The sequence below is a fragment of the Cetorhinus maximus genome, chromosome 11 (genome assembly GCF_964194155.1).
Source record: "Cetorhinus maximus chromosome 11, sCetMax3.hap1.1, whole genome shotgun sequence".
Taxonomy (NCBI): Eukaryota; Metazoa; Chordata; class Chondrichthyes; order Lamniformes; family Cetorhinidae; genus Cetorhinus; species Cetorhinus maximus.
The window spans coordinates 27,378,764-27,406,595 of record NC_135889.1 but is presented as its reverse complement, the minus strand read 5'-3'; the positions used below and the strand labels follow the sequence as shown (position 1 = coordinate 27,406,595).

The following is a 27,832-nucleotide window of genomic DNA, read 5'->3' as shown; positions in this document are numbered from 1 at the left end:
CTTCTTTAGGGAAAAATGGCTGGGAAGAGCATTACAACCCCTTATCTTAGAAACTAATTACTCAGTTCATATTAGCCCCATAATGATTTTAACAGCACCAATTAAACACTACAGTTGGAATCTTCCATTCTAGAGTCTAAGTCTAGTAGTGGGAGTGGAAGCGAGAGTGATTTCCGCTGGGCAGCGAGATGGCTGGCCATGTGCGAGCTTGCGCTGTTAGCTTATATATACATTCATTAGGAGCACGGAGAATCTCGTGGCAGGAATTCACCATCCCTGCCATTACCTCATGGGGTCGAAGGTCCAGCTGCCATATTTATACAGCCTGCACTATCCCTTCCATCTTTGCCCGGCCACTGCTCCAGACTTCCCCACTCTTCCTTCCTTCCTTGGTCGTCCTCCATGCAGCTTGCACTGCAACAACCTGGTCTCAAGCAACTCATTGTCAATCATGGAAGAAATTTACCTCACCAGGTGCACACCACTTATGTGCAGTCATAAAAGCGAACTTCTAATTTCTCACTAGCGGGGAACTTAATTTTGAGGGGCAACTTAATTCTGGTGAGTTGGCCTTTTAATGAGCATGCACGACATGCTAATGCATGCAAAAGGGCTTCCCCATACTGTTCGTCTGGAAGCTCGACCCGCCTTTAAAGTCCTGAGAACATAATTTCTAAAGTTCATCCCGCTGTCAGGAAACTGATTTTTGGCCTCATGCCAAACTAAGCTCCCCCACCTGCCAAGCTTCCCACTGCTGGTGGGACCGGAAGATCCCACCCTATATAACTAAACTCCTAACACAGTAGCTAAAGGCACCTGTACTCCATGGACCAATGGGAGTTGATTTCCCCTCTCGCTAGTGGACCTTGGCGAACCTCCTGCTAAGTATGTCATGTGGCCTAATGGCTGTGGGATATTGCTGGGAGCTGACATTCATTGCTGTTTCCTTTCTGTTTCTGCCTCTTCAACAAGTGGAAACAAAAACAAGGTAATACGATGAGATACCAGTGAAATGACACTTCGCACCTTTACACATTTAAAATCTTGTGTTCACTATGTCATAAATTGTAATTTATACAGATGGTCACAAACAAATCCAACAGAAAATTCAGGAGAGAAACCTCTTTACCCAGAGTGTGGTGAGAATGAGAAGGAGTAGTTGCGGGCAAATGGCATAAATGTATTCAGGGAAATATTGATAAACACAGGAGGGCAAAAGGAATATAAGGATATGTTGATAGTGTTATATGAAGAAGGCTTGTGCGAATCAAGTTGGACCAGTTAGACTGAATAGCCTATTTCTGTGCTATACGTTCTTTTTGAATCTATGTAAAATGCAGAGCTGCATCCCATCATGCTACAATACCAAGTATTATAACAATCATGGTGGATCTCAACAAAAAACTAGCAATTGACGAAAACTGCCTGATGATGTCCATGTCTTTAAAAGATGTAATAAAACAGCTGATTTCACAAGATGTTCTCCTGTCAGAGCTTCCCCCAGCAATGTTTTCTCAAATTTTTGTTTGCTCATTTTAATTGATGGAAAATGATAGGTGGCCTGCCTGTGACTTCTCAGTATGAGCTCCTGATGAATGAAAGCACTGGAAGCTCAGTTTCATAAAATCAACCCTTTATGTCTTCTACAATGTAAAACATATTTTGTAGCCGGTTAATAAACTGCTACCTTGCAGTGAGAATTAATCTTTTTCTAATCACTTTGTCCGAAATGCTGCGGATTACACTGTGCTTTCTTTTCCAGTTGTAACAGAAGTAGTGAACAAGCGAGACATTGTATTCCTTATTGATGGATCAGTTAATGTTGGGAATGCATATTTCCCTGTTCTCCATGACTTCATCAGAAGCATAATTGAATCCTTCAGCATCGGAGTTGACAAAATACAAGTAGCTGTGGTACAGTACAGTGATGATGCAAGAGCTGAGTTCTATCTAAACAGCTACTCGAGAAAGGATGAACTTAGGACCCATCTAAATGGGCTTCGTGTGAAAGGCGGTACGACTCTTAATACTGGTGCAGCATTGGACTATGTATTGAGAAACATGTTCATCAAATCTACTGGAAGTAGGATAGAGGATGGTGTTCCCCAAATATTACTAGTTGTTACAGCTGGAAAGTCTCAAGATGATGTTAGACCATCTGCAGAAGCCCTGGCACGAGGACGCATTCTCACCATTGCTATTGGAATCAATAAAGCAGAAGCACCAGAGCTAGAGCGCATTGCATTCAATGAAAATCTGGCTTATCGAGTAAATGATTTTAATGCCCTGGAAGGGATCCGGGAACCAGTGACGTTATCTGCCAAAAGAGTTGTTTATGGAGGAATCACTGAAGTACCTACAGGTATTTGTTGTTTATTCAAAAATGTGTACTTATTTTTCACATCATTGAGGGTGCTAGCTGTTGGTATTGCTCACATGTACTGGGGAACAGTTGTAGTTTTTGACTGTGAGCTCAATACCGTTTCTCAAACATGACCTGTGGACCGTGTGGTATTAATTAAAAAAAAGCCACGATTTTGAAAGTATGGCAAATTTTGCTTGTTGGCTTCATACCCTGACTTTCTTTTTCTAAGGCTCTCGTATAGCAGGAGTCGGGAAATCTGCCGGCTTGCCACACCCACCTCGGGAGAAACTCACTTGAATGCTGGAATCTTCACTGTAGGCTGGGTGGGTGCAGGATGAAGTAGGGTCCACTGCCCCCGGATACAGATCAGAGGGCTGCCAAGTGCTGAGACAGGGCTGGTTAAAAGGCCCGCCTCTGTTCTCTGGGACTTTATCCCAGTTGTTTTGTTAAATATTCGGCCCTGTATCCCTTATCTCTCACACCCTGTCACCCACACACACCAGGCCCCATGCCCCATCAATGCCAGCTCATGCCAAACCATGTCCCCCACCCCATGGTCCATTATCATCCACATGCCAACTTAATGCCAACTCATGCCAACCCTGTGGTCCCTTACAGCCCCGTGCCAACTAATGCCAACCCGTACACCACCCTTTGCCCTTAAACCCTTTATGCCAATGCACCCAGAATTCACCATGGGCAGACCTCAGGAGCTGTGTTGAGATAAAATAAACTAAAGGTCTAAACATGTATTACAGCCTTTACTATAATTTTTAAGAATCCTATTCATGAAAGCCCATTCAAAACATTTAAATCCCCTAACGTACCCAATCCCTTATAAAACAAACAGATTTGTATTTATAACCCCACAGCAAAGACATCATTTAATAACCTCTTAGAGCTGTCAGTCAAACTGTGCACTTAGGACCCTCTGCTGTGATAATGATAGACTGTGGAAAGTAGTCAAGCATTAATAGCCCTTGGGGTAATGTCAACAAACAGCTTTCACAACTGTTAGAACAGATTTTATTTCAATTCTCAATAACACAGGCAGCCTGGCTTTTAAAGTTATCTTTCAAGTGCTGGGTTATAAATAACTTCACAGTTTAAGTTTTTATTATCTCTCACTGGCACAGACAGGCTGCTTTTTAATTTTTATAGGGCTAGGGGTTTAAATAACTTCATAGCCTGACAGTTCGACAGACCTTACCCACTCTTCAAGAGTGTTTATGTCTACTCTAAAAATTGGTAATTCCCACATTGCGGGTTAAAACCCTTGCTACAGTGAAAATGGGATCTGTCTGAACTCAGCACTGAGTTCAAATGGCCTTGCTGAGTTTGGGTTTCCCTCTTGTGTGAATCACTTCCTGACCCTTTTTCCCTGTTGGCAAAAATGGGATCTGTCAGATGTAGGGGTGGGATTTCTGGATCAGGGTCCTGCCCACCATTTTGGAAACTCCATGGAGTCTCCATGACTCTGCAAAAATCCAGGCCGTAATGTCATAGATATCCTAATGTATTTTCTATAGCACAGTTAATCATAAAGCAGGAATAAGCTATTTATAAAGAGATCATTCAGCCATGTAACACACAACTATGTTTTTCTAATGCTAAAGTCTAGGCATCTGTCACGTTAAGGCCACAAGATGTAATTACTCTGTTTCCTTGAAAACAAGGAGCAGACATCCTTTCTGCTTTCTGACGCATGACTGTTTCGGGAAATTAGAGGTTATAGATATTCTAAACAGTGTGCAAATATTGCTTTCCAAACAATTGGTTTTCTTTCTTATTTTGTAATACAGAGGATATGTTGCTTTATGATAACAGGGATGTTATCAGGAAAGTGTTATTTTAAGTTAGCGTGACACTTATTGGAAAGGCTGCCATGTGCAAGACTTTTGAAGCAAATATTTTTTGTAGTGCTGAAAGAAAGACATTTGGAACTTTTTGCCTTGCACTCTTCAGGACACTTTGCAAGTATACCTATATGGGGGAAGACAACAATTTATACTGTATGTGAAGAGTGTGCTGATTGGTTGGCAAGTGTATAGTCCACATTTCCTGTAGGTACCACACATTAACTTGCTGCAACATTTTCCCCATCACACTTTCTCTGTCACACTTTGTTAATATAAATTGTTTAGCATTTAACACACCATGATCAAGGCAACTGGAGTTCTGCCTTATATATATAGGAAATTGATAATGCACTGTATTAGACAGTGGCCTTCTCCATTTTTCCTCTGCCTGTTGGCTGTAAGTGAGATGAGTTTGGGCAGTCTTAACCAAGTCCATGTGCACAATCAAACCTGAATCCTTTCTACTTTCTGTAGGTTCAGATTTCTGGTTTTTTTGTAAATAATATTTTCATTAATCTATATTTTGACTGAATTTTATTTGTGCTTTTCTGCTTGTAACTTTTCATGATATTTGCATCATTTTTTTAAAATGTTGTAGCCATGAAGAGAGATATTGTCTTCCTAATCGATGGTTCTCCTGGAATGGGAAGATCATTTCCTCAAGTCCGTGAGTTTCTTTTGAAAGTAATCCAGGAGCTCAATATTGGACCTGACAAAGATAAAGTTGCTGTGGTACAATACAGTGTTAGCCCAAAACTTGAATTTGGTCTTGATGCTTATTCATCTAACGATGAGGTTTTGGAAACAATAAAAAACCTCCGACAGAAAGCAGGAAGACCCCTCAATACTGCTGCTGCATTGGATTTTGTTGCAAAGAAGGTCTTCAGTGCATCTGCAGGGAGCAGAGAAGCTGGGGCTACACAAATCCTAGTGCTCATTACTGCTGGGAAATCCAGAGATGACGTTCAAAGAGCAGCAGATGAAGTGAAACAGGCGGGTATTGTGCCCATTGCCATTGGAGCTAAAAATGCAGACACATCAGAGCTACATAAGATAGTACATGATCCAACTTTTGTTTTAACAATGAAAGACTTCCAAGATCTATCAACTATTCAACAGGAGCTCTTATCCAAAATGAGAACAGTGATTATTTTTGAGAAACCAATTGAAGGTAACAATTTTTAACAAATTGCATTTTATTCAACTAAATTGCTTAAGAAATTGATGTGAGATGAAAGTTTCCTACTCCCATCAACTTTCAAGTTCAGCCTTTCATCTATGGGCGGAATTGCCCCAGATTTGCGCTAAGTGCGGTAGTGGGCGGGAAACATGACGTTTCCCACCAGCCGCAATGGTGCCTTTTCATGCTGTATCATCCCAATCCCGCCTCCTTAATCGTGCATTCCCGGGAAACACGCCATTTTGATGGCGGGTAGCCTCCGATTCGACCGCCATGGTATCATCTCGCCACTTTTTCACACTGGGCGCCATATTTAAAGTGTAGCCCCGCACACACCTCTCAGTACTTCCACCCCAGGACTGCTGCAACGGAGACTTGCCCCATTATAGGAAGGATGTAATAGCTCTGGAGAGAGTGTAGAGGAGGTTTACAAGAATTTTGCCAGGGTTAGAAAAGTATAGCTACGAGGAGAGATTGGATAGGTTGGGGTTATTTTCCCTGGTACAAAGAAGGCTGAGAGGTGGCTTGATTGAGGTGTACAAAATTATGAGGGGAATAGATAGAGTGGACAGGATAAAATTGTTTCCCTTGATGAAGAATTCTAGAACCAGGGGACATAGATTCAAGATAAGTGGCAGAAGGTGTAGGGGGGAGTTGAGGAAGAACCTTTTTACGCAGAGGGTAGTGGGTGTCTGGAATTCACTGCCCAAGTTGGTGGTAGAGACAGAAACTTTAGACTCTTTTAAAAAGTACCTGGATCTGCACCTAAAGTGCTGTAAGCTGCAGGGCTATAGGCCAGGTGCAGGAAGGTGGGATTAGAAAGGGCACCTGGGTGTCCTCGGGCTGGCATGGACAAGGTGGGCTGAATGGCCTCCTTCTGTGCTGTAACTTTTCTGTGGTTCTATGGTTCTAACACCGCAGCCTCCCAGTTTAATGACGTGTCCCTCAAGCGCCTTTTGGACACTGTGGAGGTCCACCAGATGTCCTCTATCCCCGCTCTGGCCGCAGGAGGGCCGGCAGCATCACCAATCCAGCATGGGAGGTGCTGGCAGTGGTGGTCAGTGCCAACACCCTACAAAAGTGGACAAGCATCCAATGCCAAAAGAGGATGAATGATCTCCGTTCTGCCAAGGTAGATCACTCTTCTCATCACTCTCAACTCACACACTCACAAACCCATCACACATCCACACAGATCTCATTCACTGCCAGTTCAAGGGATATCACTATTCACTCTCACTCACACACCTTCATTGTCCTCATCGCATCCTTGGGACCACTCACCACCCACACATGCCAGGCATACTTATCATCTGGCATGGCAGGCGTCCTGCTTACACTCTCTCCATCTCTATTCATGCAGGACAAGCTGGCACACAACAAGAGGGGGGAGGTCACAGACTGATGGAGGAATGCCTGAAATCAAGGTCCTTACCGACTTTGAAAATAGAGTCATATAGTTGGCCGGCGAAGATCTGGACCGTTCCTGTGCTGACGGTGATGTTAATGGTGCTCTACCAAGTGAGGATCCAGCAGTGCAACATCCATCAGGCAACCATGCTGTGAGTGAAGTGTCCTGTTTCACAGGCCACTGCCATGCACTAATGATCTCTCCTTGCTTTCGCAGGCACATCTGGGAAACAGTTGAGGGAGTCCATGACCCAGGGCCTCCAACTAAGCCTCAAAGACATATCAGAAGAAGAATCTGAAGGCACCCTCATTGAAGACCCATAACAGCATTCACCCACACCCTGCACTAGTGCAGCGACACATACGTTGGTGGGACCTAGTTCTGGAGCAGCCTTGGCATTACAATCTGGTGAGCATATCGCACTGTCTGATCCACAGCAGGATGCGGCAGGGACTTCCCAGGTTTCCGGCAGTCGGAAGACTGCTGGAGGCCAGAAATCTGCTGAGTCTGAGTCAGATGAGGAGCCTCCGAACTCGGTCTTACCTCTGTTACTGGAGCTGCAAAGTCAGGCTTGGGAACACCATGGAGGGATGTCCACTGCACTCCTCAGATTGCAAAGCACAATGGAGGAGACAGTCTGCCTTCAATCTGAAGTGATAGCGCCGGCATGCCAACACACCAAGGTCAACACTTGTAGGGTGGCAACTGTGATGGAAACCTTGGTCCAGGACATTGGGCATGTGCTGCTGTGCAGGAACTCCATCGCTGATGTCATGGTTGGCCTCCAGCAGTTTGAATGTGAGAGGGGTGCGGGGCAGCTTGATCTCACTCCAGCTTCCCCTTCTCCTCAAGGAGCCAGCCAGGGGCCCTTGCGCACCCATTGGGTGGAGAATCAGTAGGTGCACACCCCGGGGCCATCCACCCAGGTGACTCTGGGAGTGTCCGGCCCATCTGAATCCCCACTTCCTGTGACCCCAACAGCTCCTGCTCCACAGGCTGAGGAGGGGGACACAGCCACACAGGAGGACCCCTCTGCCCTCCAGGTCTCAGCCCTCCATAGGACACCCGTCAAGGTCATCACAATCAGGATGTAGCAGTCAGCAGGCTGCCTCTTCTTCCACTGTGGATGTTGGGGGAGCACCAAGATGTAGCGGCAGGGCTAGGAAGGTTAAGAAGATATAGTTGCACAGCCTCGGCACAGGTGTTAATCACTTGTACATAATATTCACAATTGTAAATAAACTCCCAAGTATGTCTCCCTGCCTATGGCTCCTTGTTCTGATGAGCAGTGTTCATGTGTAAAACCTTGGTTCCTGCATAAGGTAAAGGCAGGTGTCTCCGTCCAGGGCTTCTTCCCTGTGCTTTGTGCAGCCTTCAGACCAAAATGATGGTCTGGCTTCACACTCGCTGGACTCATTATTGATGCCTGCACCTCGATGGTGCTGTTCATTGCTGCCAGAATGTTGTGGGCAGGCATCACAGAGTTCTGTCATTCTCTCTGTGTGCTCTCAGCATCTTTAAGGTGGGGCTAGCCCCCCAGCTTGTCAGCATCTGTGACCAGTGACGCTGTGCTCCTGAAGGGCTCCCGTGCTGATGACTAACAAAGGATCAGGTGCATTTAAAGTTTCATGGCTGCGTCTCTATAATATGACCCTGATCACAGAGCGCAAGTGAGCTGCCCTTGGCCAGACAGGAGTCAGACATTCTCAGAGGCTATGTGAAGATCTATGGCGTGTCCTCACTGTGTGTCATCATCATCCTCCTGGAATCAAGTGACTGTTAGGGCCTCTGCTGTGTCTCCATGACAGGAGCCATATCACAGAGAATATGTGTGTTGCCATAAGCCAGACTGGAGTCAAACGTTCACAGATGCAATGTGAGGATCTATGGTGTCTCCTCACTGGATGTTGTCATCATCCTCCACGAATGTTTTGGCTATGAGGGCCACCTGAACGCGCCTGCTTCGTCTGGCCAGTACGATGGCCTCATCGCCATCATCCTCGCCTTCGAGGACCTCTTCACCCTCATCTCTGTCGACATCCTCCTCATTGGAGGAGACGTCCAGTTCTTCATCTCCTCCTCAGCCAGCTCCTCTCCCCATTGCAGCGCCAGTTTGTAAAGACTGCAGCAGGCGACGACAATGCATGACACCATCTGTGGATTATATTGCAGGGCTCCACCAGACTAGTCCAGGCACTGGAACCTTATTTTCAGCATTCCAATGGTTTACTCGACCAAGGTGCGAGTTGCAGCTTTAGCCTTGTTGTACCTTCTCTCTCCTGAAGTTTGAGGCTGCCGCACAGTTGTCATCAGCCACATCCTCTGTGGGTAGCCCTTGTCCCTGAGGAGCCATCCTTGCAGCCTCTGTGGACCCTGTAAGATATCAGGAATCTGAGACTGAGAATGTAGGAGTCTTGGACATTCCCTGGGAACCATGTGCAGACCTGCAGGATGGGTTTGTGGTGGTCGCACACCAGCTGAATATTCAATGAATGGAAGCCCTTGCGGTTGACATAGTTGACCACTTGTTGTCATAAAAATCTGAGTGAGTGCAATCGATGGCACCCTGCACCTGTGAAAAATCTGAGATCAGGACAAATCCCAACGCTCTTGCCTCCTGGCTATCCTGGTCATGGGCGAAAGTTGTGTGCGTTCACGAAGATGGCGTCCATGACCTCATGGATGCATTTGTGGGTGGAGGCTTGCAAGATCCCACACAGGTCACCTGTGGAGCCCTGAAAGGAGCCACTGACATAAAAATTGAATCCTGCAGACACTTTCACAGCCACTGGCAGTGGATGTCCTCCATGTCCCCGTGGCGCAAAATCCTGCAGCATGTGGCAGATGTGACTGAACAGTTCCCTGGACATGCGCAGTCTTAGCCATCTGCAGGAATGAAAGGTGGCATCTATAGACCCTGTGTCTAGCTAGCCGCTGATCAGTGATGGCTCACTGTGGCTCTTCAGCGGCATCTTCAGGAGTCCCAGCTGCCCCTTCTTCCAGAGTGTGCTGCTCCTTCCTCTGCCCAGCCAGGTGCCTCCATTGTTCTCTTCCCCTTCATCTCTGCTCTCTGTAAGTCATGAGGCTCCAGGCTTCTGATGTACTCCTCCAATAGGATGAAAGAGAGAGACGTCTGGGTTAGCTTGGGTGTTCTAAGAACCTCTCTTGGTTAAGCCTGAAGGCCCTTTAACACATCCCAGAGAGTGCTGGCCACCACTTGGATGGCCAGAGTTTAGAGCGCTGCCTGGGACTGCACCCACCTCTGCCCCACTCCACCTGACCAATTGGTGGCAGTTTTGCCCACTGGACTGCATGCTGTGCTCTCAGTCCAGGTGCAGGCATTCTCCTAACCCACACTGCAAGGCTGCACTATTAGCTTGAACCATGGAGGAGACTGGCCCATCCCTGAATGATGACATTGCAAGGGGCTGTGAGCGCCTCTACCAATGACTGTTTCATGTCCAGCTTTAGCAAGGAGATTGTACAATGTGCCCAGTCATCTAATTGCTCTGCACTCCACTAAAACACTCATTAGCTTGTGGTCTGTGGCAGAGGGGTGAAAAGTTCAGGAGCACTGGGTGGCACTTTTATGCCTCTGCGTTGCTTGAGTGGGCAGATAGGCTAGAGGCCCAATTCCAAGCATGTCAGTATGGCTGCGTCTGAGCTCTCTCACCGGTGGAGGAATGGTTGCTTTATACAAGGTTTCCCGAATGAGTGGCCCCTTCCCTCCAACCCCCACCCCCAACCCGCACGTGCTTGTGTACTACTATCAACCGCTGTGCAGCCCTTGCCACCCCCCCCAAGTCACCTCACCCACAGTGCATCCCCTGCCCCCTAATAACTCGCCTCAACAGCAGTGCAGCCCCTGCCCCCCTGCCCCCTAATTCGCCATAACCACAGGGCAGCCTTTCCTCCCTGCCCCCCATCCCCAAGTCACCTCAAACGCAGGGCAGACCTTGCCCCCCCCAAGTCGCCTCACCTGCAGTGCAGCCCTTTCCCCGGCACCGCACTGTCAGCCAGCTGGGAAAAAGCAACTTGCCTGTGCCGTCGTCTTCAACCTTGAAGTCCAACAGGCCACCCTCACAAGCGCTGTGCAACGTTACTGTGCAGTCACCTCCCAGTTCCCCTCGAAGTGTAGCTTGCCAGGTGCATGCCTCATATATGCTGTTGTGAAACACGTTGGCGTGCAATCATGCCAACGTGCTCGGATGATCCAGCGTGGCGGGATGATTCTGGTGAGCTGGAATTTTAATGATATGCAGATGCATTACAATGAAGTTCCCAAGATCCAATGGTGGGAAACACGGCTCGCCATTGACAGGTGGAGCGGACGATTGCAAACTGGTTTCACGATGCCGTGAAACTGATTTTTGGCCTTCCCATCATATTGTCCGCTAATACTGCTGAACAATTCCACCCCTATGTTTTTAAATTTAAGAAAAAACTAACTTTATATTTTAAAAAGTTGACAGAAAAGACCATTGGATGCACAATGTGAAATAATGGGACTCTCTGTGTTTCCATGACTATGTTTTTAGATATATCCAAACTGATTGATGCTCTGTACCATGAGTGGAGCACAGGATTAGAAAAGGAAGTAATTTTTGAGTATTGCTGAAAAAGGGACTTTTTTGTTGAGGCTTTCCTCTTGCACATTCGCAAGAATACCAAGGTCAGAGGAAACAACATATTTATACTGTGTGAGAAGAGAGTGCTGATTGGTTGGCAAGTGGACTTTGGTTGGTCGAGACGTTTCCATGGAGAATGCACCAGTTGATGGTGACTGACAGTTAACTGCCAAACATTGTTTGAAATTTAAACCAGGCAGCTTGACTCTGATAGGTCAAGGCATTGCCCTGGGGAATGAATCAGCGAAAAGTTCCCTTGTGGTAACTATTAAGCAAGATTATTTTTCACAATTTCTTTAGTTTGTCAATTGATGGACACTGTTCCATGCAGAAATAGAGAGCTCTCATATGTAGAAATGTGGCACTAAAGATTCATTGGGGTATTTTTACAATACCCCTTGTATGTCAGACTGTAGGGTGGGATAAACGCTGTAGTGAGGAACTTAATTCAGGACAAGGCTAAAATAGACAACGGAAAGGAAGCCTTGACAGAATTATTTTTTGGACAGAGCAAAAGTCAGCTGGAACTTGGGATACCATATAGTCTCTGGCCCCTTCTTGAACAGTCAGTCAAAACAGCCCATGTAAAGACAATGATCCCAACCAAATCGTCCTCTGGCTAATGTAGTCAAGACATCTTGGCTTTATTCTCTCCAGCCTCATCAAACCTCAGAGACTGAGGTCTTGCATCGATTCTTTTAACTGGTAAACTGCACAGCCATGCCAATAAGTCAACTGAATTAATGCTCTGGCTCCCAAAATGTGTAACAGTTTCAAAAAATGTGTGCTAGATAAAATCTTGAAAATTTTATTCAAATAGAGAGGCAGGAAGAGTGTAGGACTGAATAGAAACAACATAGAAGAATATATATGAGGGCTGACTTTCCTTTCACCTCCCATTCCTCCCTCTCAACATTGCACCCAAAATTTCCAGGCCCACGCCATTAGCAAGGTGTGGGTGCTTACCATGTACAAGCACAAATCCTGAAGAAGGCTTGTGTTGGGAAACAGGGAATGAAAGCAGGAGAACAGCTACAGGCTTGCAAGCAAGACCTCCAGTTAAATTGCTGGCTGCTAACACTGGGTCCTTCTCACCTCTACAAGTCTAAAGATTTTGGAAGCTGGTGCTAGGAATAATTTTACCTGCTGTTACTATGGTGTTTTCAGGATTGTGCTGGCTATCCAATCTGTGGAGACTTCTGGTACGAACTCTGTGACCTCTTTTTTAGGAGGCCTGTAGGTTTGGCACTCATGATATTATTCAGATGAAAATGAGACAGGAGGGCTGGGAACATATCCTCCTGGGTCATTAACAGTAGGCCTGCACCTGCCCTGTCTCACCTATTTGGAGAACTGTTGGCAAACTGAGGGCAGCACTGTAAGACTGGTGACGACGCAAAATGGCTCTGTCCCCATTTCCTTCGTGTTATGCCTAAGAATTAAGCATTACCCTGCCACAATAGGGAGTAAACACAGAAGCATAGAAAATAGGAGCAGGAGTAGGCCATTCGAGCCTGCTCCGCCATTCATCATGATCATGGCTGATCATCCAACTCAAAAGCCTGCTTCCGCTTTCTCCCCATATCTTTGATCCCTTTCGCCCAAGAGCTATATCTATAGATCCATTTTATAATTAGGGCTGCAGAATTAAGAAGATGAATCAGGTAAAGAGTGAGTAGAAACTCTTTATAAGTTGTGAGACTGGAGTTGGGCATGAAAACATCACCAGTTCACCAGTTCTTACTGCTAGCAAGTCTGCCGATGTTATTACACAAGTGGCAGTGGCACTGAAAGGCGCTGGTGTAGCACCATTCAGTATCGGATCCAAGGATGCTGATGAAGATGAACTCCGCCAGATTTCACTGTCTCCCCACTTTGTTTTCAGGGTACATGATTTACAGTTTATTGAAACTATACAACAAAATTTGGAATCACCCTTAAAACAATTAAACCAAGAGAAAATAATCACTATCTACAAAAAGTTTGCTCAAGGTTAGGAAAGCATTGTTTCGTTAATACTTCTTAAACATTTGAATAATTTTAACATTGGTAATGATAACATTAATCCCTGTATAACATTTTAGCCTATTGTTATAAACCATAATTGGATGGGTTTGAATAAAGTTCAGCCTTTTGCTCTGGATCCTAAATTTCACCAATACATTTTATAAAGCAAGTGAATAATCGCAGTGATATTTATCTATCTGTTTACCATTGCTGCCATGGTTCCCTACATGGTCTCATTCTTGGTAATTCATTGTATGTGAAGTGCTTTGAAATATTTGTGAAGACATGATACAGCACCATAAAAAGGAAGACTTTCCATATATTTTCATAAATTTGGGAAGTTGAATAGTATGACCAGCTCTCTATCTGTTCATGCTATGGATATAGATAATGGCCTATAATTTCCTCACTCATAATTTCACAATAAACTAAAGCAAGTAACCTTCATTGGTAGCAAAGTGAGGCAGAAGCCATTTACGTTTTCCACCTCAAAATATATCTGCTCGAATTGCCTCTGGTGTTAGGCAATTTTTCCAACAAACCCCAATGAGTTCATCTCCACATATTACAATGAGGCCCCAATTGTGCTGCAGCTTTAACTTTCCTCCTTTTAAACTTGCAGTGCAGTCTGGGTAAATTAAATTACAAATTCTAAGGCTAGGTTGAGACTAGTAAAAGTGAGGAATTGTGAGTCTGAAGAACAGAAAGTTTTAATTGCAATTGGAAACTATTTTTTTCACTTTGTTGGTAGTTTTTCTACAGAGCTGGATTGGCTTCTTGAGTGTGAGGCTATTGAAAGGTTTTGACCCACCCCTCCCCAAATGCAGTGAGGGCTTTTTTGGGGCAGTTCTAGCATCTATGTAGAAACATAGAATCTAGATATCTTTGCATGCCATTATCATGGAAATGGAAGAAGATGAGGACAGATGGAACAAAGGAGAATTGGACAGCATTTAAGGATGAACCTTAGCTTAGCTATTGTTGACCCTGTCTATCCTTCACATACATGTCATCCACCAACCCCACCCCCGACCGCAGAATATAGGCAAAACACATCATTTGAGAATCTCCTTGAGAGGATTGGATAAAAAGATGTGCTTCACAAACAATGCTGTATGACAACTTTATCACCTTTTGCATGATAACCTCCAGCACAGACACCTTCTATCCCTGTTTTCTCTCTGAATATAATGACTGCATTCCATTTTAATGGCACAGGTTCATTTACGCACCCATGGGGCACCTTTGTAATATCAGACAAAGTTACATGCATGCATTCATCATGTGCCATATAGTTGACAGGTGATCTGGGGAATTCATTACATTTAATAGCAAAACAATGTTGCATCAAGATAGGGCCATTCAATTTTGAATTTTCTATTTTTTTTCCAAAATCCAGAGTACAATCATTGCTGTCCATGTTGCTTTGCAAACTTCAACAGATATATTCATTCAATTCAGTGCCTTGGCTTAGAAAAAGTAGCGTACAGTTTTGGCACGAGACTGTTGGCACTCGTTACTTATGCAGTGGCACTGGCACTAAGTGACCTTTTTAAATAGATTTTGTGCCCAGCATTCTTTTTTCTTTGCTCTATTTAATTATGGAGGTTGGTAAGCCATGCTCTGTAAAATTGTGGCATTTTCTCTGCTGTTGTACTGTGCCCTTTGCTTGGCTGCCTGCCCTGGCTGCTCCTATGTTAGACATTAATGAAAAGTTGAGCACTAGACATGATGCTGCAGTGGAGCTCGCAGAAACTCGATAATTTCTCTTACTTCTCAACAGAGTACTGTAGGCCCACAGTATGACCAAAAGGAGGTGGCAGTACTTAAATTGTAGTAATGGAGTGTAAGGGTCAGTGCAGGAGTGAGAAGACCTTGTTTTTGCCACCTCTCCCATTCTTAGCCTCCTGCTGCCGTCCATTGCGGCATGGGCTCAAGTAGAGTTATTTTGCAAAAGGACTGTGATGTCCAGTGCCAGCACCAATGAAATAGCTGCAATGTGAAGTTTCATTTTCGTTTTACTTCAGTAAGTGTTCACCAAAGAATTGGCTTTTGAAGGAGAGGGCAATCCCAGATTGAAAATTAAAATTATTGAAGTAAACCTCTCTTGAAGCCCCTATTGGAAACAATTTAGCAATTGTTCACAGATTCAGATATTAGGTGGCATGGAAAAGAAAATGTTGGACAGCACAAAGAGAGCTAGCATCCACATTTGAATGTGCAATTCTTGACTGAGAATTGTTTGCTAGGCAGTGTAGAACTAAACTATGCATCAATGGACTGAGAATTGGCATTGGAATTGCTGACAAAAAAAATCCACATTCCCATTGATAAAATGAAGTGAGAACAGCTAATGAATCAACTAAGTGCCCCAAAAATTATTTATCCATTCTATCAGTAAATTATGCAAATAATCATTCTTCATCAAGAACTTGTTATAAATTGAATCCTTATCTTTTTTGTTTGATCACATTTAGTGTATTAAGTTATTGAAAAAAAGACTGTGGCTGGAATTCTCCCATCCCACCTGCCATGGGTTCCTTGGTGGGTGGGTGTGGAGAATCCAGCAGGAGGCAAAAAAATCAGAAACCTGCCATCGAAAAAACAGGTCGCAATTCTCCCAACGGTGTTTTCATGGCAGATCGATTACCCCACCGAATAGTGGCGCGAATGCCATTTGTATCCATTAGCATGTCATGTACGCTCATTAAAACAGATACTTGCCGGAATTCTGCTACGCCTTCCAATCTTCCGTCAATGGGAAATTATGTCAGCATCAAACACATCTGAAAAGGGGTGGCGTGCACAAGGCGGACCTCAGTTCACTGGTAAATTCGAGATGAGTGGAACATAACTGTCGTAGTGCTACACCAACCTTGTTGCGATGGATGCCACTCTGCTGGGGTTGTAGGGTTGGACTGCTGCTTTTCTTCACTGTCATTGTCCCGAGGAACATCACTGTGCTGTGGTACTCATGCAGGCTTCCATTTTCAGAGACTAGCACTTCAACCGGGGCTGGGCTGTGAGGCGGGGGGGTTGGGCTGACAAACATGAGGGGTCGGCGGGGAGGGAAGGCTGTGGAATGGCAGTCAAGGGGAAGGGAAAACATGAGGGGGGCTTTTCTGTGGTCACCCTCTAACCTCTTTTTTGCTGCTGTAGTGAGCAGGAGTCTGCTTAGAAAGAAAGGAGGAAGACCTCCTTGAATAAAAGTCAATGGCTTCATTAGCACTGTTAAAGGGTGACTCAGAACTCAGTGGCTACACATCTCATCGTTGCATCTCAAGGATAACATATGGGAATGTAGAATTTGGGAATGTAGGCAATAGTGTGGGAGACACAGCTGTATCATATATGGCATTCCATCAATGAAGGCATGTCACGTGTTGACCAGATGTGACATTCCTAATGGGACAAAGGACATCATTCAATGACCATGAGCAACTGATTGATCATTAATATGCAACATCAAAGATTGGAGCACAGAGCTAGGCTGGGTCACACATCTCACTTAAACTTTAGCATCTCACGCAGGGCTCAAGATGTTATGTATCTGCAACGCCATCTTGATCACCTCAATGTGTGTGCTAGTGTCTAGGGACAAGGTGGCATCAACCACCAGCAAGTAGGGCAGGAAAATCTATGGACCCTTACAGTCTCCAAACTGTAATCCTCTGAGCTTCGCTTTCTTGCCCCTTGAATCATTAAGGTCTTCAATGTTTCCTTTCAGAGAGAAGGCAAAAGCAAATATGGATGCAGGGCTCAATGCTGCCTTTGTCAGGGTCCTAATACAATGGAGGAGATGAAGAACAGAGAGACGACTCTGTGTGCAGCTTCAGCAGGAAGGACATGGCCTAGCGGAGCCACAGCATGAACAGAAGGGTCAGGAGGAGAAACCCAGGCAATGGGGGCGACTCACCAGACCTAGGGTTTATCATCCGTTAGTCTCCTATTTACAGATGAGTGACAGGCAATGCCCTGCACATCTGCCTTTGTCCCAAGTTCTGATACATCACATATGCCACATTCTTCATGAAGACCTGATGCCATGTGGAGTTGGAGGGTATCCGCTGCCAGTGGCTTTGAAGGTGACCGCTGCACTCAATTTCTTAGCCTCTGGTTCTTTCTCAGAATCAACAGGTGACCTGTACAGCATCTCTCAGTCCACAGCACATTAATGTATTAAGGAGGTCACAGATGCCCTTTACATCATTATGTAAAGTTTGCTCTGGAAGAAGGCAACCAGGCTGCAAGATTCACTGGCTTCGCTGCCATCTCAGGCTTCCCAAGAGTGCAGAGTGCAATAGACTGTACCCATGTGGCTATACGGGCTCCGTGGCAGCAGGGCCTAATGTTTATAAACCACAAGGGCTATCGTTCCATCAACGTACAACTGGTGTTTGATCACCGGAAGCACATACTGCACGTTTGTGCACGGTACCCTGGGAGTTGCCATGATTCCTACATCCTGAGTCATTCCCAGGTGCCTGAGATTTTCAAGGGGCCATTACACCTGCAGGGATGGCTGCTTGGGGATAAGGGTTACCCACTGAAACACTGGCTAATGACACCAGTGGGTCTCCCTCGGAGTCGTTCCAAGGAGAGGTACAATGCTGCTCACAGCTCCACACGCTCCCTCATAGAGCAGACCATAGGGCCTCTGAAGATGTGTTTCAGATGCTTGGACCGCTCAGGTGGCTCACTACAATACACTCTGGACAGAGTTTCCCGCAACATCGCAGTGTGTTGTGCCCTTCACAATTTGGCAATGCAAAGAGGTGACTCCCTGCCAGAGGAGGATGAGAGCTCATCAGACAATAAAGACCGGGAGGCCCAGGAACCTCACGAGGCCGCTGAGGGCCAGTATAAGCACGATCACGCCATGGAGGAAGGAAGACGTGGGAAACGTGCCACGTCTCTGACAGGTTCTAAAAAGAGTAAAGTCAAGTGAGGAAATATGGCCACATCTCTCCTAGCCCTCAAAACCATCTTCTTTTATCTCATGGGATGTCCACCCACTTGCAGCGAGAACGAGTCCCACATTCACACTTACCTAATGAATCGTCAGGCCCTGTGAGTGATCTCACTCTGGAAGCTGCCAGCCCACTTCAGAACAAGATCGATGCGAGAGAAGACTTGAAGCCTTCGCCACCATCTAATGATGCAAGCACTGCTGCGACTGAGATGTGGACATACCTGGGGATCTCCGCCTCCTGTGCATGTCTTTTCTTCTGCCATTACCTCTGAGGAGATATACATGCCGCTAGAATATCAATGCTGATGAGCTGCCCTCACTCAATGGTGTTCTTTGAGGAAGAAGAGTGAGAAACGAATACATCACACACTTCAAATAAAGATTTAACCGCATCTCCCTGACATCACACAAGGGGTGCAGATATTAGTTAAACTGAGGTTTACATCACAGGAATGTTAATCTCACAGTGGGACACTATGGTGGGAGGAAGGTTAAACATCGAAATAAGAGACCTCCAAAGTACAAAATCTCAATGCCTTCAGTTGACAGGAACATTCACATAACCATCAAATGTATTAACAAAAGTGCAATTTAGTTACATGTCTAGCACACTCGTGACCCAAAAGTGACATCAATTTTTCTTAACTTTCCTAACTCAAGTGTTACGCCTGGGTGCAGCCCCGAGATCCGCAGCAGAGGTGGAGGCAGCCTGCTGACTGTTGCATCCTGATATCTGTGATGACCTTGATGATCATCCTCTGGTAGCCTGAGGCCTGGAGGGCCCCGGCCTGATAAGCGTCACCTGGTCAGAGGCAGAAGTGCCCTCGGCGGCCTGGGAAGCTGGATTGGATGGTGTCACAGGCAGAGGAGGCTGTGAGTGGCTGCACACCCTTGGAGTGTCCTGAGAGGAGGCCCCTGGTGTCCGGCTGACACTCATCCTCCCAATGTGTGCCCAAGCGTGCCGCCATGACTTCTGCAGGAGATGGTGCACCTGGAGGGAGGTCAAGATGCCTTGTCACCATGTCACCTACATCCTGATGGTGCCCACCAGGGTGTGTGGCCATGGAGTGCAGGGCCGAGCACAAATCTGGCAAGACCTGATGGACCAAGGTCTCCATGGTGGTTGCCAGCTTTCCCGTGGTGACCGCAAGGCACTTGCATGTCAGTCATGACATCAGCCAGAACCCGAATGGACTCCTCCATCATTCGCTCTAGTCTGCTCAGTGACTGCTGACTCTCTGCCTGATGTTTTGTCGCCTGTCATTGCATCTCCAGCATAGATTTGGCAGCTGCTTCCAGAGGCTCATTATCTGACTTAGACCAAGCAGGCGGCTGGTCTCCAGCAGCCCTCCGAGTGCTGGAGACTTGGGCTGTCCCTGCCTCTGACTGCTGCGGGGATGTGTCAGTGAGTCCGAGCCTAATCTACATCTGTGCCCCACCGATGTGTGTGTCTCTGAGTTGGTGGAGGGTGCGTGTGAGTGCCATGATGGTTCTCCTGGAGCTTCATCCTCAGTTGAGGTCAGGGGACTCACATTGGTGGTGCTGGAATGGCCTGGGGGCCTCGACGTGATTGTGCCTAGAAAATAGAAAAGAGAGATAAGACTGCAAGTGACTCACTGTGAATGTCAGGATTTGATGAGGTGATGGAGCTGTGCTCTGTACTAGGTTGGCTGAAGAGACGGATCTCCCCTTCCCCACAGGAGCGATCCCTGTTGACCGCAGCCAGCCCGGCTGCAGCGTCCTCAAATTCACTGAGGGCGAGGATGTTGGACATCTCTCCCCGGGTCTGTGCACTCTCGTGCCTATTGTACACCAGCTTGGCCTCTTTGACGAAGAAAGAAAGGCATGCGATGAGAAGGGATGGAGCAGAGGTTGGGTGAGATGCGTGTTCTCTGTGTATGGTGAGCCCCCCAGGATGGAGTGTGAGCAACATGATAGATGGGATAGTGGTGATGTGAACATCTTGGTGAGAGAATGAGTGTTGATAAGTGTGTCCTGCAAATGGCTGCATGAAACCCCTGAAGAAAGTTTGCGTGCATGATGAGAGTTTGATATTGGAGGGTGTTGAAGGAACCACTCACCACTGCAGCTAGTTTCATTTTGGGAGAATTCCACCCTGTTAGTGAGATTAAAGCCAGAGTTAAGTCTCTATTTGATTTATCCAGCTCCTCAACATCAGGCACACAATATCCAAGGCTTTCATGATATATTGAAAGCTTTCATTTTAGTACCGGTTAGCCAAAGAAAAAATAAAATCAGCTCCTTTAAAACATGCATGACTTTAATGTAGTACATTTATTTTTGCACATGACCACTAACTGTCAGGAATCTATTTCCCATTTCTTACAGATGGTGTTAAGAGGGATGTTGTGTTCCTTGTTGACGGATCAGACAATGTCAGAGCTGCTTTCTCTTCAATTCAAAGATTCATTTCTAAAGTGGTTGATAATCTGGACATTGGACGTGACAAAGTCCGAGTTGGTGTGGTGCAGTATAGTGATAACCCCAGAGTCAACTTCTACTTAAACGAATACACCACAACGCAGGAGGTGAAGAATATGATAAATAGTCTCAGGCAAATAGGAGGGAGTCAAGCCAACACTGGTGCAGCTTTGGACTATGTCAAAGATACCATCTTTACTCGTTCTGCTGGTGGCAGAGCAGAGGAAGGTGTACCCCAGTTCTTGATCCTTCTCACTGCCAGCAAGTCATCCGATGATGTTAGTCGGGCAGCTTTAGCACTGAAAGCGGCTGGTGTAGCACCTTTCAGTATTGGATCAGGAGACGCAGATGAAAATGAACTCCAACAGATTTCACTGTCCCCTGATTATATTTTCAAGGTAAATGATCTGCGGAATGTGGAAACACTACAAGAAAATCTGGAGTCACCACTGAGGATACTGAGTAGAGATCGGATTATCCGAATTCAGACAGGTCCTGAAGGTGAGAATCTGATTTTATTTTTTTTAAATCACATACAAAATAAAGAAAATTGCAATCCATAAAGTCATAATGCTTCATTATAAATGGGTTAGAATGATATTCAGATATGATATATGCATGCATTATATACACAGCACAGAAATTGGCTATTTAGCCAAATCAGTCTATGCTGACTTTTATGCTCCACTCAAGCCTCTTCCCATCCTTCCATGGCTAACTCTATCAGCATAACCCTCAATTCTCTTTTCCATCGCCTACTTATCTAGCTGCCCCTTAAATCCATCTGTACTGTATGTCTTAACTACATCCTACGGTAGTAAGTTCAATATTCTCACCATTCTGTGGCTAAAAATAGTTTCTTCTGAATTCCCTATTTGACTTCTTGGTAACAACCTTAGATTGTTGGCTTCGGAAGTAGAAACTTTTTACCAAAACCTTTCAAGAGAAAAGAGACCTGGCCTGTTCATCCTTTTCTGATATTATAACCTTGCAGTTCTGGTATCATCCTTGTAAATCTTTTCTTAACCCTTTCTGGTGCCTCCATATAATTTTATGATACGTCAAGCAGTACTATACACAGTACTCCAAGTATGGTCTCACCGAGGTTCAATACAAGGTTACAATCCCAGACCACACCCCCAAATTTTGTTACGGTCCTGGGCGAGACCTCCAAATTTGTTACTACCTAGTTAGGGACCAGTAACCTTTCTTTTTATGAAAGTAGACAAAATTTGAAATCCCAGATGTTTATTGAGAGAATAAAGCCACAAGATTCAATGATTTTAAACAAATGGAATCAATTTTACTATACATGAATTAGCAAAGCAAACAGTCAATACTATCTATCTTATAAACTAACATCCAGAATTAACGAGGCAAATATGAATTAATTGGCAAACTGTGTTCGAGTACACCACAAACTGCACATTAAATAGCAGGATCAAACAAAACAGATTCCACAAATTTCCTCAGCAACCCACCAGACATTAGTAAGTCACAAAAATTCTTTAAAGCTCTGTCTTCTTCAGAACGAGCACCTTCAAAGAGTTAGCCTGGTTTCTAGCCAACAGCAGCTCTACCTGAGTTCCACGGATACAATCTTAACCCAAAGGCACACTATTCCAGGTTTCTCTCAAATCTGCTCCCAGATTCAGCCATCTTGGTCTTCTTTTCCAGCTGAGCTGATCTCCTGCTGAGACTGCATTGTGTTGGCCAGGCTACACTCCAGCGTCTAAACATAGGCATGGTCCTAGCTTCTCAGCTGCGTTGCTGCCAACAACTGCTTCTTGGCTTCTCTGAGCTCCAATTCTTAGCAGCACAGAACTATAAATGGCTCCTGGTGCTTCTCTGAGCCCCAGCCCCCTCAACAGAACAGAGTTAATGGCAGCACTTCAGTTGCATGGAGCCAACTTGTCTCCATCTCCTCCTGATTAACTGATCCTTGAAATGATCGGTAAGAACCCTTAATATCTCCCAACTGGGTTCCACCCAAGGAAAAATTTCAATGTATCCAGGATGGGTACATCCTGTCGCTTAAATCTCTAGTCAACCAAAGGTCACCCCCACATTTGCTAACTTACAAAAACACATACAGACAAAAAATAAATAAATTTCACCACAAGTTGAGCATAACTTATCTGTTTTAAATTCTGTCCCTCTGGAAACAGACCCTTCTGCTAGATTTTTATGATATTATTAATTTGTTATTCTACTTTTAATGACGTGTTTATCTGTATCCCCAGGTCACTATTTTGCTCCCCTACCCCATTCAGATTCATATTTTCCAAGTAACATGTAATCTCCTTACTTTCTTAACAAAATGTAATACCGCACTGTATCTATGGGCAGAATTTCACCCTTGTCAGATGGGGGCAGGAAGCTGACCGCCATCCATGATCGAGGGGAACTGCGCACATGCATGTGAGTGTGCGCTTGCAAATCTCCCTGAGGCACAAAGCTGCCTCAGGGAGATGAACAGATTTCAAAAAGAATAATGAAGATTTTATAAATGTTATAAAACATGCCCCCTCAGGTGACTTTGTCACATGAGCAGGGGGACATGTTACTAGTGACATTTAAAAATTTTAATTTTATTTTTATTTGCTTATGGTATCTGAATGCACGCAGTATACGAAATAAGGTAAATGAGCTTGTGATGCAGATTGAAATTGGCAGGTATGATGTGGTGGGCATTACGGAGACATGGCTGCAAGGGGATCAGGACTGGGAGCTAAATATCCAAGGATATACATCTTATCAAAAAGATAGGCAGGTTGGCAGAGGGGGTGGGGTTGCTTCGTTAATAAGAAATGAAATTAAATCAATAGCAAGAAACGACGTAGGGTCAGATGATGTAGAATCTGTGTGGGTGGCATTGAGGAACCGCAAAGGTAAAAAACCATAATGGGTGTTATGTACAGGCCTCCGAACAGTAGTCAGGATGTGGGGCACAAGATACACCAGGAGATAGAAAAGGCGTGTAAGAAAGGCAAGGTTACAGTGATCATGGGGGATTTCAATATGTAGGTAGACTGGGAAAATCAGGTTGGCAGTGGATCCCAAGAAAAGGAATTTGTGGAATGTCTACGAGATGGCTTTTTGGAGCAGCTGGTGGTGGAGCCCACTGGGGAACAGGCAATTCTAGATTTAGTGATGTGTAATGAGGCAGATTTGATAAGGGAGCTTAAGGTGAAGGAACCCTTAGTAGGAAGTGACCATAATATGATAGGATTTACCCTGCAATTTGAGAGGAAAAAGCAGGAATCAGATGTAACGGTATTACAGTTGAATAAAGGCAACTACAGAGGCATGAGGGAGGAGCTGGCCAGAATTGACCGGGAGATGAGCCTAGCAGGAAAGACAGTGGAACAGCAATGGAAGGAGTTTCTGGGAGTCATTTGGGAGACACAGCGAAAATTCATCCCTAGGAAGAAGAAGCATACTAAAGGGAGGATGAGGCAACCATGGCTGACAAGGGAAGTCAGGGACAGCATAAAAGCTAAGGAGAAAGCATACAATGCGGCGAAGAGCAGTGAGAAACCAGGAGATTGGGAAGCCTACAAAGACCAACAGAGGACAACTAAAAAAGAAATAAGGAGGGAGAAGATTAAATATGAGGGTAAACTAGCCAGTAATATAAAAGAAGATTGCAAGAGTTTTTTTTAGATATATAAAGGGTAAGAGAGAGGCAAAAGTGGACATTGGACCGCTGGAAAATGTCGCTGGAGAAGTAGTGGTGGGGACCAAAGAAATGGCGGAGGAACTGAATAGGTACTTTGCGTCAGTCTTCATGGTGGAAGACATGAGTAACATCCCCAAAGTTCAAGAGAGTCAGGGGGCAGAGGTGAGTATGATGGCCATTACCAAGGGGAAGGTGCTAGGAAAACTTAAAGGTCTGAAGGTGGATTAATCACCTGGACCAGATGGATTACACCCAAAGTTCTGAAGGAGATAGCTGAAGAGATAGTGGAGGCATTAGTGGTGATCTTTCAGGAATCACTCGAGTCAGGGAGGGTCCCAGAGGACTGGAAAATCGCTAATGTAACTCCCCTGTTTAAGAAGGGAGTAAGGCAAAAGACGGGAAATTACAGGCCGATTAGCCTGACCTCGGTCGTTGGTAAGATTTTAGAGTCCATTATTAAGGATGAGAAGGCCTTTGACAAGGTGCCGCACAGGAGGATGCTCAGTAAGATAAGAGCCCATGGTGTTAGAGGCAAGGTACTAGCATGGGTAGAAGATTGGCTGTCTGGCAGGAGGCAGAGTGGGGATAAGGGGGTCCTTCTCAGGATGGTGGCCGGTGGCTAGTGGAGTTCCGCAGGGGTCAGTGTTGGGACGACAACTTTTCACTTTATGCATTATTGATCTAGATGAAGGAACTGAGGGCATCCTAGCTAAGTTTGCAGATGATACAAAGATAGGTGGAGGGACAGGTAGTATTGAGGAGGCGGGGAGGCTGCAGAAGGATTTGGACAGGTTAGGAGAATGGGCAAAGAAGTGGCAGATGGAATACAACGTGGGGAAGTGTGAGGTCATGCACTTTGGTAGGAAGAAGAGAGGCATAGACTATTTTCTAAATGGGGAGAGAATTCAGAAATCTGGAGTGCAAAGGGACTTTGGAGTCCTAGTCCAGGATTCTCTTAAGGTTAACTTGCAGGTTGAGTCGGTAGTTAGGAAGGCGAATGCAATGTTGGCATTTATTTCGAAAGGACTAGAATATAAAAGCAGGGATGTGCTGCTGAGGATTTATAAGGCTCTGGTCAGACCACATTTAGAATATTGTGAGCAATTTTGGGCCCCGTATCTCAGGAAGGATGTTCTGACCCTGGAGAGGGTCCAGAGGAGGTTCATGAGAACGATCCCAGGAATGAAAGGCTTAACATATGAGGAACGTTTGAGGACTCTGGGTCTATACTCGATGGAGTTTAGAAGGATGAGGGGGGATCTGATTGAAACTTACAGAATACTGAAAGGCCTGGATAGAGTGGACGTGGGGAAGATGGTTCCATTAGTAGGAGAGACTAAGACCCGAGGGCACAGCCTCAGAGTAAAGGGAAGACATTTTAGAACAGAGATGAGGAGAAACCTCTTTAGCCAGAGAGTGGTGAATCTATGGAATTCATTGCCACAGAAGGCTGTGGAGGCCAGGTCATTGAGTGTATTTAAGACCAAGATAGATAGGTTCTTGATTGGTAAGGGGATCAAAGGTTACGGGGAGAAGGCGGGAGAATGGGGTTGAGAAACTTATCAGCCATGATTGAATGGCGGAGCAGAATCGATGGGCTGAATGGCCTAATTTCTGCTCCTATGTCTTATGGTTTTATGGTCTTATTCTAATTTTGCTTATTCTACATCCACCGCCCTTGGATGAAGTTTCCAAAAAAGTGCAAAGGCCACTTGGCCTTTTCGCCTGCCCGCCAACCATAAGGTTGGACAGGCAGCAAAAAATTTCTTTCAATTAACTTTTTAATGGCCTTAATAGGCTTCTTAATTATCGGTGGCTGTGCTGCCGACTCCGGCGTGCGCCTGCCAACTGAAATATCGCGCGAGTGCACAATGACGTTGGGATGCTTGCCCGATGTCATCGCACGTCATTTTACGCTCGGTTGGGTTTTGCCCTATGTTGAAATTCATTTGCCAATGTATGACCATTCTGGAAGTTTATTAATGACTTGTACTTAGTTAATACTGAGGAGAACTGCAACAATCACCCTCATAATCTGGTTTCATCCATAAATTTAGAAATGTATTGATTTGAAAGTTAAAATCCTTAATGTAAGGATTGTGAGAACCCACTTTCAACCTTCCATCTCTAAATACTCTCTGCTTCCTGTATTTCAGTCAGCTATTTAATCATTCTGTTACTGATCCCCTGGCACCACATGCTCTAGCTTTATTTATTGAAAGAAAGAACTTCCAAACAGAGCTATTTAAAGGGATCATCAACCACTTTCAGGTTAGCTATGGATTGATTTCTGCTGATTGTAGAAATGTTGGTGACCAGTGCTACTTAAAGTTGCTAAAGTTTATAGGATATGGTAACTTCAAGGATTCTGCACAAACCATCTGTCCAATGAATAGGTGAACTGGTTTGCAACCCACTATATTAGAGTATGAAAGGGAGAATGAGGAGATCCAACACAGAGCATGACAAGCTGTTGGAAGAGAGGAGGATGGGAAGAAGGAGTCTTAGCAGAAGATCATGTCCATCCAGAGTATTCATGGAGCAATTTTTCTACCTCAACCTCAGCAAGTCTTCACTTCCTTCAGGAGGTCCTCACTGAAACCTGCCACCTGCTACAGCCATAACTGTAGCCTCAGAGCAGGGTGAGGACCCCAAAGCCAGTAGCTGTGAAGGTGACTGTGATCATAAACTTGTATACATTTGCTCTCAGTTTGCTATCCACTATCACATAAGAGAGGTCACTGAGGCTCTGTTTTCAAAGGGAGTTGAATGCATTTCGCTCTGTCTTGCCAGAAAAAAGCAGGCAAAGCAAGCACACAGCTTCACAAGGATTGCAGGCTTCCCTGTGGTGCAAGGTGCACTTAATGCACACAAGTCAATTCTGACAACTGGAAAAAATTTCACTCCTTTAATGTCCAGCTGGTAGCACTCAGGTCAGGGAGAGATGGTGGCATAGTGGAAATATCACTGGGCTAGTAATTTAGGTGTTAAGGTGAATTCTCTGGGGGCATAGGTTCAAATCTCATCATGGCAGCTGGTGGAGTTTAAATTCAGTAAATAAATCTACAATTGAAAGTTAAGGTGGAATTTTCTGTGCCTGCTGGTGTCAGGTGTCACGGGCGGTGAGAGTGGACAATATGGTGGGCTACATTTCCTGCTGCTGCACGTCAGGATTGTCTTTTTAATACACCTGCATCTAATTATAAGCCCAGCTCACCGGAGTCATCCCCCCACCTCAAATTTACCACCCACATTGGCGGGAAATTACGCCTTTGCAGAATATGTT

General features: G+C 45.2%; 1 protein-coding gene across 1 annotated transcript in view; it reads left to right on the top strand.

The window, feature by feature from the left end:
- Window positions 1-27,832, top strand: part of LOC144686457 (collagen alpha-3(VI) chain-like) — a 254,671-nt gene that overhangs the window by 60,851 nt on the left and 165,988 nt on the right. The window contains exons 6-8 of the mRNA XM_078551696.1: window positions 1,763-2,362; window positions 4,823-5,395; window positions 20,772-21,365. Of these exons, the coding sequence (XP_078407822.1) occupies window positions 1,763-2,362; window positions 4,823-5,395; window positions 20,772-21,365 (1,767 nt within the window). The remainder of the gene's footprint in view (window positions 1-1,762; window positions 2,363-4,822; window positions 5,396-20,771; window positions 21,366-27,832) is intronic.